This window comes from Schistosoma haematobium, chromosome ZW (assembly GCF_000699445.3).
Source record: "Schistosoma haematobium chromosome ZW, whole genome shotgun sequence".
NCBI lineage: Eukaryota > Metazoa > Platyhelminthes > Trematoda > Strigeidida > Schistosomatidae > Schistosoma > Schistosoma haematobium.
Genome location: NC_067195.1, coordinates 44497030 through 44511272, shown reverse-complemented (window position 1 = coordinate 44511272; position 14243 = coordinate 44497030). Strand labels below are relative to the sequence as shown.

The 14243-nt window shown below is 34.2% G+C and overlaps 1 protein-coding gene across 3 annotated transcripts in view; it reads left to right on the top strand.

Moving 5' to 3' along the window:
• Window positions 1-209: 209 nt before the first annotated feature.
• MS3_00003662 (uncharacterized protein) overlaps window positions 210-14243 on the top strand; it is a 14812-nt gene continuing 778 nt past the window's right edge. The window contains exons 1-11 of one of the 3 annotated variants that reach the window (XM_051211516.1): window positions 210-289; window positions 908-1262; window positions 1982-2202; window positions 5760-5938; window positions 7149-7427; window positions 7588-7691; window positions 8473-8523; window positions 9007-9087; window positions 11967-12050; window positions 12730-12801; window positions 12976-13068. In XM_051211516.1, coding sequence (XP_051071583.1) covers window positions 920-1262; window positions 1982-2202; window positions 5760-5938; window positions 7149-7427; window positions 7588-7691; window positions 8473-8523; window positions 9007-9087; window positions 11967-12050; window positions 12730-12801; window positions 12976-13068 — 1507 coding nt within the window. In that variant the 5' untranslated portion in view covers window positions 210-289; window positions 908-919. Of the gene's footprint in view, window positions 324-907; window positions 1263-1981; window positions 2203-5759; window positions 5939-7148; window positions 7428-7587; window positions 7692-8472; window positions 8524-9006; window positions 9088-11966; window positions 12051-12729; window positions 12802-12975; window positions 13069-14243 lie in introns of all 3 variants that reach the window. The other 2 variants (XM_051211517.1, XM_051211518.1) reach the window with 2 other exon arrangements.

The following is a 14243-nucleotide window of genomic DNA, read 5'->3' as shown; positions in this document are numbered from 1 at the left end:
GAACGAATGTACTGTTTTTGGAATTCGAAAGCAAGCATTCTGCAAGTACCAGGAATCGTTAGTTCATAAAAACACCACAAATTTTAATGGTGTTTGTTCTTTTCAAGGCATATTGCCAGCCATCAAGATTTGGCTGATTGTGCTTTTTTTGTAACCTAAGTAGCTAATGATACTTTAGAGGAAGTTGTTTGACCACGCCTGTTCTATTATTATCTGACAGTGGGCGCATTTTTGACATTTTTGGTACATGTTGTGAATTGTTCACGTGTGTCCGTAGTTTTATCTGTTTGTAAGTTGGAAGTTATACGTTCGGATTCACAACGGTAGGGTTGGGTGGTGTATGTTTTAAAATTTGTGTGTAGACATATCAAGTGATCATAATTTAAGACTGAAATTTTCTTATCATATCTGTCCACTTTATACCCACTCCCTGAATCACGACATCCAATTATCACAATTCGAATTATAGTAGTTCAGTCAACACTTTCAGTGAAATTTTTAACGCGGATAACTGTTGGTAATAAGTTGCGGGTAATACTTTTTTATTCGCCTGTTCAGCTATTACACCTGAACGTATTCCTTTGTTCATTAGATCCACTCGGCCTTATTCCCATAGATCCTGAGACTAATTAGTCGACCTTTCAAGAAAGCCTACCTTAGAAGGGTTAAAAATCACTGTAAGGGATTACGATTAGTATTTGGTTAGGAACTAGGTATTTTATTAGGAATTTATATGATCTGTAATGGCAGAATGCTATTTTACATATGGATAAATGGATGACGCATCAAAACTATGGACTTGCTGTTTTTGATTTTATTGGTTTTCCCATAAATTGTATTCTCAACTTATCAAAAATAATGAGCCAATAACTAGTTCTCATAAGTTATTCTGTGTCATCTATCTTAGCCATTTTGTAGGATGAAGCCGATAATTGATTCTGAATCGGTAAAGTTGGACAAAAAAAGCAGCCCTCAGAATATCAAGCAAAAACTTTTCAGACAAGATGGTACAAACAAAAGTGACATAAAAGTATATATGCGTATGCATTCAAAGAAGAAACGGGAAAAGTACATTAAATCTACAGTCGAGGATAAAACGACTGAATCTGAACAAAATACTCTTTTGACATCTGGTCTCAAGGTGGACAGTCAGTTAGAGGAATCTGATCGCTTAAGATCAAAGAAGAAAACTCGGAGGGAGAAAAATAAAAATGTAACAAAGCGTTTGCCCGAACATCCTGATTCTATTATGAGCAGTAAAGGTACGGATTACGTAAGATAAATATAATATATAGTTGGTAAATTTAAGAAACACCTGTTAAGCCAAATACATTAAAACATTTGTTTAGGAAGGTGTAAGGTTCGGAACACTTATGATCAAATTATCTTGATCATTCTGATGGGACTTAGTCCTCTGAACTTCATAACCACCATTCCAAGCTAAAAGTCTCCACAATCGCATTCTTATCATTTATGAAGTTGGAGTTACAGTTGTTTTCAAGACAAAATTAGATTTTAAGGTTGGTGATAAAAATAGTGAAATGTCTAACTAAAGTTCTTCGCATTCGTTTTCTCTCATTGTTACAAATCTAAAAATTCATGATTTCATGTACTGGCATGTAGTTTTAAATGAAAAAGTGAATAATCATCTGGTGTATCCGGTTAATGACGTTGCCTCTGGGAAAAGATTTCCAAGTCGTCAGTGCTACTATTACTAGAAATGTGTTCATACATTACTTGGCAAAGTAATACGTGGAGGTTATTTGACAGTTAATTGCTTTTCCCCTTATAGCAACTCATATGTTCCGAAACTTAATGTAATGAATGCATTTTCAAGGTGGTATAAGGTTTGATCGGTAATTATATTTGGCATCATATGTCCAAGTTCAGTTAATATTATTTTACTTGACGTCTTACTAAATATATATCAAGATAAATCACATTATGCTATTTTAAACATAATTATTGATCGCTCTCACAGACCATTGTAGCGTAAGCAGTCAGAATTGTCTATCTCTACTCATCACCAACCTACCCAAACACATAAATTATTCAATGCTCAAAGATGCCATACCATCGGCTGCACGCTTGCATCTATTCAGGAAATCTGGAAAGCGTTTAGCGTTTGCCAATTTCTATACCATGGATGACTATTCAAATGCCATTAGTCGTTTGGAGGGACTTGAGTTTGACGGGGTCAAGGTAAGATAATATCAGCCGAATTCCGGTTAGCAATAAATGTTTCTTAAGAGTTTTAGACTAAGTTACTTAGTTTCTAACATCATCGTATACAACAAAGAGTTTGGTTTTATAAGTTGAGTAGTCGTGATGATTAACATTAGTAATGGATTCCAATTCTAGTGTGATTCTTGTTTTCAAAACTATTTGATTACTTTTCTTGAGCCAGCTACTCCTTCTTAGACGTAGACCGCCGACCAAAAATCTCCAAGTAACTTTGTTCTGGCCACTCCTTCCTAGTTGTTGTCAATCAGTATTCATGGTCGTGATGTTTGCCTCTGATTGGTAGCGTTGGTCTGCTTCCTTTCGTTTTGGCTTAAGTTAGTGTCTACATTGTGACACAGTATAGTAGCTTTTGCAAACTTTGTTCTGTTGATTTTCAATATCTGTCTAATTTCTTCCTCAATTGGCACATACCTTTACTTCTGATAGGATGAGTTTTTTATGACCATCTGTAGTACCTAGTGTAAGTGATCGTTTATGAATACTTGTACTTCCTTGGTGGTGATCTTGTCAGGGTTATTTTGACGTCAATGTGGAAAATTCTATGACCTTGGATGAGGATTCTTTTGAGCTCCGGATATTCTTCAATTGTAGGAATGTTGCTCTTACCCAACTAACGCACACCTTGGGATCCGCATTAGACTATTGATTATTAGTGATACTACCGAGGTGCGTAAACGTTTCCAACTCTTCCAGAGCTTCGCCATCAAGTACGGTTTGGTTGATTTTCCCTGTATCATGTTTTTGGGGATCTCGCTTCTTCCCTTGTGAATATATAGACCTACTTCTACACTGGCTGTCTTCACCTGCATTTGCTGCTGTATATGGAATAGAAGGGCTAGGTCATCTGCCCACTGTATTGTGTTTTTCGTGAGATTTGGAGGTCTCATAATTTAGTCAACAACCAGGAGAAAGAGAAAAGATGAAAGTAGACAGCCTTATTTTTATCTGAGTCTTCACTTGGAATACATATGTGAGCTGTCTTCCATGCAAGACTTTTCAATTCAGTTCCTTATATGAATTCCGTATGTTAGTGACTATTATCCCAGGTTTCAAAAGGCTTTCCCATCGACACTGGAACATCTCCCCCATAGTCAAGAAAGTTGAGTTTCATTCAATTTATTGCTCAACAATGACCCACAGTGTTAAGATCCGGTCTGTACATGACCGATCCCTACGAAATACTGTTTGTTGATTTCAAAGTTGAACGTCTATTGAAGCTTTCATTCGGTTTAGCAACACTTGAAAATTTTGACTGGGACTGATAAAAATGTGCTGTACCTGTAGTTCTCACATCCACCAATATGAGATATCGTTCTTTCCTCCCAAAGCTTCCTAAACATAACATTGGACATCTTTTCAGTTACTGCCATAATTGACTCCAGTACTTCGTCTGACATGCCGTCTGGTCCAACAGCTTCTGGTCTATTCAGTGTGCTCTGTCCACCTGTTTCACTGCTATTGGTTCTCAGTGGTTGGTTTCCCTTTGTTCTTGATTGGTCGATCTGGTTTCTTACACTTCTCGCTAACAGAGATCCACTCCAAAAGTGTTCTGCGCTTGTAATTAGTACTATGCATACACCTGCCAGTTCATGAGAACTAGCCATCGGGACGTCAGATACGCGGAGGGTTTATCTCGTCAGATCCTCGTTTTGCGAGGTGAGGTCAAGTAAATGACCACACTAGGATCCTGTGTTCGTGTTCCCTCGCGAAGATTGTTAGGTGTTTTCCTGGACATTTCTTCAGGATAGACTGTATTATCTGATAGAACAGGTCTTCATAATCTTTACTGACATCATTGATGGGTGTGTATCAGTGGGCAATATTCATTACAATGTTTTCTTTTTTTGCTTTGGAGTATGTTTCGATAATTCTGTCGCCTTAGGTCTCCCATCTTATAGGCGGTTTTCGTGTTTTTCTGGACAGCATCAGTGCAACTCGTGTATGTGTTGCGCTTTCTTCCTTATGACGAGAATACAACAGTTCTACTGAAATGAAATGATTTCTGTCCAGATTGTGTACATGTAGTTTTACTTATTTCACGCAGATCTGGCTTGTGTATTGTCATTTCTGTGACTTTAGATGATCCGGTTTTTCGCGCAATCTGGACATCCCACACCATTTATTTGTGCTTCTCTGATCGACGGAAGTGGCGTTGCACTTGTGTCTGGTTGTTCAGCAAAGATGTACTACTATAATCTGATTATGACGAGTTTATTGATCAAGTATCAAATAAATTCTCCACTTCATTTAAAAAATATCCCCGTATGAAAAGTACGAATGGCAAATCAGATCTTCCTACTGAGTTTACTGTTTTTACTTTGAACCAAAGTTCTTTATGGTCATCACGTTAATGTGAAACAATACTTAATTATTTGAAGATATGCTGTACTATCAATTGTGTCTCACGAAAATGTGAAATTCATTTTGTCGAGTGTTTGAGTTACGACCTTTAGGCTAGGTTATTTTTTAAGGAATGCCTAACTGTATGGTAACGCGTCTACATATACGAAGACGAAAAACATGAATAAGGAAACAGTATGAGATGCCTTTGGAATCACAGTGTGGAAAAGTTTACAACTCTGATATTCGATGGCAAGATGTTAAAAGAACTCAGCGACCACTAGTTAAATCACTGCGTTTAAACAGATATTTCGTTTAAAAATCCCCATATTAAAATACTAATATATGAACGATGATTATTCTTTCCAGTAAATTCTCTTTGGGTTCTGCTGTAATTTTTATTTGTTTTACGAACAATCTTAAATTCACATGCTATGGTTTTATATGATGTACTTCTCTTAAACGTAGTCACTCTTTGGATTATTAATTTGAATGTGGAACTGAAAGAAAATTTATTGGAAAATAATACTCCGTTCATATATTAGTGCTTTACTTATCCCTTTTTTCGTCTCACTTTAAACAGTTGGCCTTCACCACATAAAGCTTAAGCTACGATTTAGTTTAAGAAATTATGAAGTTGAATAACCTCACTAGAAAAAGTGGTTTCAGATTATACGCTAATTTCTTATGATGATATTTTTATTTTTACGAAATCTGGTGTGTATAACTTGACCGATTCAAGGACTATTCTGCAATGTTTTAAAGTAGCATCATAAGTTGTATCCTGTTAGTGCTACATTTAGATTGTCTACATGATTCTCTCTGGTATAAAATTTTACCGTTTCAAAACCCCTTGAAAAAACTTCCCGTCTATAGAGATAATATGTGCAAACATTCTCGTTGTGATACAATAGTAAACAGGACTTTGTTAACTTGAGTTACTTTTTTCATCTTTTGTCGCGAATTATTTCGGAAAGAAAGCACATCAAATCACTAATCGATCTATAGATTACGTGTATTCAATAATCAATGACCACTTATTTTGTGCCACAATTGCTTCATACATCAATACGCAAACACTTGAAAGAGGGTATTACCAAGTAGTTTTATTTCCATATAGTTTTATGTTTTGTTTTAACTGTTATATTCTTTTACCGATTTGTTTATTATGAAAGCCATTGTTTAGGCAAGTTACACGCCATGAAAAAACTGAAAAGAAGAAACCTGAGAGTGGTGAATTGAGGCTGACTATTCATAATTTACCATACTCTATTACTATAACTGAGTTAGAAGATGAATTTCCTACAGCCAAATCAATCATAATAAATACGAAGAAAACTGGAGTTAATAAAGGGTAAGATTTAGATGTTATTCTTTATAAATTATGTTTTCCATGTTGATACTCAGATGATAATTCCAATTTATATTGACGCTTAATTGGTACAGTCAAAAATCTAGTGATTCATTAGTATATTAGTTCAGAATAAATATAACAGCGCTCTATATCTCGTGGAAATTTCTTTAAAACTCTGTTGTATGTTTCTGTGTGCACATTTTGGTATTTCATCTTATTTTGATTCCAGTAGTTAAAATGAAGTGAAATGCAAAACATCAAAGTCATAACAGTTGCCGCAGATGATGGTAGATTACGCCTGCTAGTAAAACAAATATTAACAGGCGATTGTCGATAAAAAGATTTGTCTGAGATAAACTAGTTGGTAGTATTTTCAGTAAAGACTATTGGCACAATAAATACAATTTTTGTAATGCAGATCAATGACTATCTCCGAAACTTCGATTACTGTTCTGATGAACCAACTTTGACTGCTTATTTCAAACACTTAAAATAATTATAATATAACGAAAGTCGAACGAAACTCCAAGCTTGAATAAAATGACTCCAAATTTCCTACTTAGTTTGCATTCGAGACGCAAATTTATTTTTTGGTATTAAAATAAGTTTTGTTTCGGCTAAGTTAGTTAATGAAATCGTGAGACTGGGAAACAGTTTATATCCATTCTTTCAACAGAATAACATTCGAGCACTCTAATTCCCGATCTTTTGGAAAATCTCAGTCAGTTTCATGACCAAAAGGTCAATTCGCCACCATCCCTAGAAAGGGTTGGAAATAAGTCATCTTGACCTAGTGATTTGCGGAGCTTCGAAGGTTGGAGCTCCCTGTGGACTTCCGCCTTGCTAAGTGGATCAGTCGACGCTGGCCAGGAAGGATATGATAAACTGATGTTACCGGAGCAGCAGAATAGCTGAACTGTCCATCGTCCAAAACGTCGGTAAGTGTTATTAATTGGCGTGACATCACAGATTTTATGCACAATTCTGGGTAGACTTCCAATTTAATCCTCTTTTTTAAATGATATTTACCTGATTTATTCACTGGCGTAAATGTTGTCACTGAAGAATTGCATAAAAATATTTCAGTGCTCACTATGATGCTGCAAGTAAGTAATCTGAAATCTTTAGGTTTTTTCGACTTTTTCACCTAGTATTCGAATTTCATGGTTTATTTCTAATGGTATTTTTTATTTTTTGATTGGTTTATTAGATCCTGTTTACTTGAGTTTGAATGTCATGATGATCTTCAAGTTGTTCTGGATGCTTGTCAGAATAAAGTGATCGGTGGTCGCCGTGTATCTGCCTTGTCCGGTCTTCATTTTGAAATTAAATCCGAAAACACTAAAGCAAATACTAAAGAAGCCACTACATTTAGCATAAAAATATGCAAAATGTCTACATCAATAGAAGATGATCGACTTCGACAGCAGTTTCCATTGGGATCCATAATTGAATATTGTTCAGTGCCTACTAGTAATCCATCATGCAGGTAATACACATTTGTTCACTTTTGCGCCAATTTCTATGCACATGTGTAATGTTTATATTTATATGCAGCTGAATCTCTTGTTCCAATGCATTGTTCTTTTTAAAATTTTATGTATATCACATCCTCCGTTTCTAGCGAATGTCTCTCTTTTTTTCTTCAGAAATGTATTTCTCACTCTCAGGAACAATATATCTAATCAATTAATTGTTAAAAAACTTCGTAGAAAAGGTATCGACCAACATCGCCTGCACATACAATCATGGTGTAAGTGTTGTTGTATTCACGAATAAATAATATGATGCTAGTAATCGCATACAAGTATACACCTGCTGTGTAAAGTATAATGAATTTATTAGAATGTATAAATCTTGGCTAATGAGATGAGGTTCTGACCTGGGCACATTTTATTGTTTAAACCAATCCATCACATCAAGTTTCATGGAGCAACTTTTAGGTTAAAAAAGGATCTTAATTTTTGGAAGTTTGTTGGGAACTCCAAACATCGTACATTAAGTAGTATAGATTAGGACAATAAACTAGTAATATTAATGACCAGTACTCGTTATATGTATACCATACATTTTGTTTTCCTCAACTTATTGTCTTAAAATCAGAATTGATCAGAAATCTGTGGCAATAAGAAAGTTTCTAATGTTACTCACAATAAAATATTCAACCTAGTGTATATTTCGAAATAATGAACAAAATTATCGAGTTACCAGTTGTTTAGTGGAAATTATTGTTCTTCACATGCCATCTTGTTTGAAATAGTAGGTCCCATTCATTTTTGATTACTTTCAACCAGTTGACCGACAAAACTTTTGTATTCAGTTATTTTTTATTGGAAATATGGTGTTTGATTAAGTAATTATTGGCCCGGTGACTTCAGTCAGCCAGTTATCTATTTTTTCATTAGTCTGTTTAATAATTTGCTACGTATATTTATATGTACACTTTGTCACTTCAATATCCTATGTATATATATTTACCAGTAAATTACAAATAATTACTTGATTTTTATGCTCCACTTTATTTCTATGTTCAGACAAAAAGGACTTCAAATCTCAAAAAATTGAGCTAAAGCCACCAACTGACGGTAAGCTTTATGTTTACAGACTAGTAGTGAAGTATTTCTTTTGAAAGTATGTTTCTGTTCAGGTTTCTATTAATTTTGTTAAGTGATCAACGTTCAGTATTTCCAACACTTAGTTTACATTTAGATGAAGCTTGCTAGATACTCATAACATTCTATATATTTGTCAGTCAGCTACAACGTAGGACCAGGCACATGTATACATCTATGTATTTGTACTTAGTATATATAGCGAAAGCATACTAGCAGTAAATCCACGTCAAATCAGAAGAGAAAAGCATTAAGTATCTTTTTTCTAATAGTCATTAATGACTTATTTTATCGACTCTGCCTATCTGCATTTCCTTAAATTCACCTAATTAAAAAAACCCATTTACGTATAGTTTGCGTCAATTAAAGGAGCTTCTAATTATACAACGCTAAATGTTGATTTTGATATTTACAAAACATTAATTGAACTATTATTCTCTGTGTTTTGTTTGGAAGGTAACAAAAACAAAATTGATGAACCGAAATTAAAGGCGAGTGGTTCAGCTGAAAATGGTGAAATGACATTTTCAGAATCAGGTAAGGAAGAACTTTTCTTCTCCCTTGAGTGTTTTGTAGTGAGACATTGGATAACTTTTCATCGTATGTGCATCTGTGTTTAGAGAATTTCCAACTTAAAGTGATAATATGGTTACCTAGCTTGTTGGTTAAATCGTATTTACCTATAGCTGTTAGTTCAATTTGTTTAGCTTGAATGGGGACTTGTAGAATTTTCTTACTGCTATTAAACTCACGGTTGTATTCTAAAGTGACTGTATTCTTTGATTTTTGTTAGTATTTAGTGTGTTAATCCCAACACACTTCTTTAATTATGTTAAATATCACTTACTTTAATGTTGTACTTACCTGAATACCATTGATGAAACACCTAATGTAGGTGTATCCTTTTGATAACAACTAATATTAATTGAATTAAAAACCATTAATCTATATTTTCAAGTCTCAATAATTTGGCGGCAATCCGTTGCAGGATATCGAGAGAAACAACAAGATTGAAGTTTTTTGAACACTGCTAGAATGTTGACTGCTTTCCTCGTCATATTATTAAAACTGTATGTGCATGTAAAATACCTCCTTTATTAAAAATCTGCGACTTATCACAAAATCCCAAATTAAATGCACCAAGGAACTTATCCTTATACTCAAAACAGAACCCCTTGGTTTTGACAAAATTGTTATGGATTTAAATATTGTGTGCCGAATCAAACTCATGAAGACATTAACCGAAACAGTTGTAAAAGAACAAGAGCATGACGTCTTTCCTACTAATCCAGGAAATTACATACGGAATTTATCGAGTAAAAAACAGTCGAATTAAAATGGAAGCGCTTTCCCTTAGATTTCAATTTCATATTCTGAAAAAATTTAACAGAATCGACACCGAAATGCAATTCGAGTATTTATATCAACAGTTGTCAGGCCTAAAACCCATGAATGATGTAAAACAAAGTTGGTTGAAATCAAAATTAGTGGATATTACAAATCAGTGAGTTACGACACCAGTTCAGCAATCTAAGGTGTTGACTTTAGATCATCAGAAGGCATTGAAAAAGCTTATGAAAGAAAAAACAATATTGCTACTTCGTCCAGATAAGGGTTCCGGTGTAGGCATCCTAAACAGAGACAAATACATTAGCAAAGTAATGTCCATTGTGAATGATTCCACGAGATTTATTGTCGAAAGACTTAACAGATGCGACTGAGAAGCGTCTTTTAAAAAAGTTGGGAGAATTCTTGAAGAAAAATCTAGTCGATAATCATACGTACAATGAACTCAAACTGAAAGAATCGCAATTATCTTACTTATACGGTCTACCTAAAATACAAAAATCTAACATCCCGATAAGACCAGTATTATCTATGACCAAATCGTCTTTCCATAGACTCGCCCGCTGACTGAATAGGTGCTTAGAACCAATCCTCAGGAAACTATCACCCTACAGTCTGATTGATAGTTCCAAATTTGTACAAAAACTTGACAGCTTAATTGCTTCCGATAAATTCATGGTCTCGTTTGATGTCTCATCACTCTTCACAACGATCCCTTTGGAAGAAACGGCAGATATATGTGAATATCCTGAACTCTTGCCTTTACCAATCCACGAATTCAAACAGCTCCCGTTCCTGTGTACCAGAAACATACAATTTCAACTTAACAGTGTGTTGTACCGCCAAATTGATGTAGTAGCCCTCTGAGTCCAACTCTGGTCGATATATTTATGGGAAACCTGAAGCAGAGGAGGCTCAAGCACGCAATCGATGGGACTACACTACTGTAGATATGTTGATGACACATTACTCGTCTGTAGCAATCATATGCATTCTATGAACCTACTCAATCTGTTTGAGAAAGCACACAAAGATATAGATCTTATTATGGAACACGAAGTAGAAGGTAAATTCCATTTCTTAGATATTGGAATCAGACAAACCTCAGATGGCACATTACAAAGACACATTCACCTCAAAAATATCTGGAATGGAATCTATCTCAATTACAACATTTTCCGTCCAATGAGTTACATAAAGGGTATTGTACGAACCCTTTTTGACTGTGCGCGCAAAATTTGCTCAACGGAATGCCTGGAAGATGAAATTTCTCTCATTACAAATTACTTACGTGAAAATGCATATCCCGTAAAGTTCATTGAGAAGTATGCCAAAACCAACCTTCGGGTTAAATACGATACAGTTGAAAAAAAACTGCTTCTTATACTTACGCTTCAGAGGAGATGAAATCATCTATGTCAATTGTTTCACATTTTATCTTAACTCAATGTAAAATCTCAATACATATTTAATTGTAAGGAGCTGATGAGAAACCACAAAATATAATGAATTCATATTATTGTCCATCCATGTTTGTTCTGGCTTTATTTAACTTCATAAAGGGAACTAATTGCATGAAATTAATCTATATCATTGACGGTAGTAATGGTTAGAGTTATAAAAATTATCACTTGACACCAGTTCCTGTTTAACTCCACATTGCAATTTTTAGTGTAAAAATGAACTTTTCTAGCGTGGTTGTTCTGATTTTTGACAGACAGTGATGTTTTAGAAAAAGGCTTGACTTTTTCCTTTCGAAACATTTAACACACTTATGTATGATGTCCCGCTTTGAATGTTCAGACATCACAGTACATGTTTATCATAAAAGAATTTGTCAAATCTATTCACGTATGTTTATATACTAATCCTGTATCCTTAAATTTCTTATTGATTAATACCGAAAGAAGTTCACATTTCAGCCAAAACGTTCTAGGCTTTCATCAGCTTCTCTGATGTTTTTTTTTTAGTAAAAGATGATTTTTGACACACTCCTTTACCAAATCAATGTTGCAACGATAATGTATTATGCCTGATTGTGTCTATTCTCATTGTACTTTGTTCAATAGATAAAAAGAATAAATCAAAAAAACAGAAACTTGAAAAAATGGATGTCTCTTTGGAGAATACTAAACTTGTGGCTTCAGACTCAGGTGAATACTGCTTATTTGCATTCTCTTTTGTATACTTTAAGAATCGTAACGACCAACTATCTACTCATCTTATTTCGCTAAAGAAGATTTACATTTAGCAGTAAAACAATGCAAGGGATTGCTACAACAAATAAACAACTTACGTAACAGTTAGACATATTGACGTAAAATTTTGCATTGAAGTACATCCACTCAACTTATCATGCACCGAAATCGAATGAATATTAAACAAACCAAAGAGAACTGAAACAGGTGATTCAAGAAAACAATATAAGTGCTACAAATTTCAAGGGTCAAATAGGGTAGTGAATAAATTTGTGTTATTGTAATCAACTCATGTATCAAACCATTGATTTTTTTTCATGATATGCAATCTGGAAATTAAACCTCCCAAATGATTCAAATTGTGGGTTTTTTCATTTTATGAACTAATGGTGTAATTTAGTACGAAATCTTTGATTCCAACTTTTACTGTGACCACCCCATAGTATCCAGTAAATTGGCTTCACGCATGTGGTGCACGATCCTATCACTTCACTTGACATGGACCAACAAATTTATCATTTAACCTGTCACTCCTACTCAGACTGGTCCTAATGATTTACTTGAAAAGTAGAATACTGTATTGATTTATATCGAGTTGATCACTGAAAATAATTTTACTTTTTCATCTATCTAGCCAATAAAAAGCACAAATTGAAAAAACGGAAATATGAGTGCGTAGACGTAAATATGATCGATTCGCATTCGTGTAAGTAAATAGTCCGATGTTGAAACGGTCGTACTTTGCATTTAATGTACTTGCTTTTTATCCTGTGTTTCTTGTAAGTACTTACATGAACGAAACAAATACAACACAGGGGCTCATTAAGCGTTGATATATATGACAGTTTTCACTTATGTATCCACAATGTTTTTGTTTTAGCGAACACTCCACAGTCTCATAAGAAAAAGGAGTTCAAAACCAAAGAAAGAAGTCACATCGGTGACAATCCAAAACACATAGTATTCGATCAAGGTAGGTACACATAGTTTACTTAATGTGTTAAATTACCTGCTTGCAAAATTGAATTTGATTTTTATGTGTATCAATATGTGCGCTTAAAAGATAATCATTTTTGTTCTGTAAATGAACTGTTATCACATTGTCTCGAACAGTATTTCGTGTAAAATTAGAATTTTTTTTGTGTTGATAATGATAATATTACTGAGGAATATGCTGATATAAACTTGATTAAGAAGCTGTGAGAACTGCTGTACGGAAACTAGTTTTACTTATCATTTGACAATATGAATGAGACTTTACAACGAGCTTCTAAAGTCCCATCAAGCTAGTAAAAATGATATATCGAAGGTAAATCAAGCAAATATAGGATACCCTTTATAGATTACTTTCATAATGTATAGGTTTCTTACTTTGAGACTATTCTTCAGTTAGTCAGTGTACAATATGGTCGTAGTTCATTCATACTGGTCCTATTAGTTGTCTACTATAGCTCATTCATCGCAGTAAATTAAATAGCATTAATTCAACTACAGTTATATCTATTGTTTTTTGAAATAATGTGTTTACTATTTAGTTGAACACTAGCCACAATACAAGGAAAAAAGACCCACTTTTCTTCATTAGATTTTGGTACATAAGCACTCTTTATTACACTTTACTCTAGCGAGATTGTTCTACTTAAATTTAGAATCCGATTGGACCGATCAAAAGTTGTTAAAGTAGTAATTTGAAAAATGATTTCCTGGAAAATATATATTCCATTTACAAAGCTTCTATACTTAAGTGATTGCGATTGCGTAATGCCTTGTATTCAGCCGACATTTTACGTAGTTATATCGAATTCGGTTTGTCAGTGGTAGACACTTTTCATTTTTGTACTTTACTGGACAGTACCCTCGGAATGATCTACTATCAGCTTAGTGAATAGTGTTCACTTTAGTTAAAAGTGATTAAAATTCTTTCTACACATTTCAAACTATTTCGTATATCGATGTTAGCGCTTACTCTCGTTACATTTTTTGTTACAATCAGTGATTATACTGACCATATGAAAAGCAAAATTTATTGATACCGACTTCTCCAGACCATAAAAACATGAGTTACTTAGCCGCATAGTTGCAATTATCGTTAAAACGAATTGTTTCAATGATAAACAGCATGAAACCTGACACAATTTTCCGTCGGAC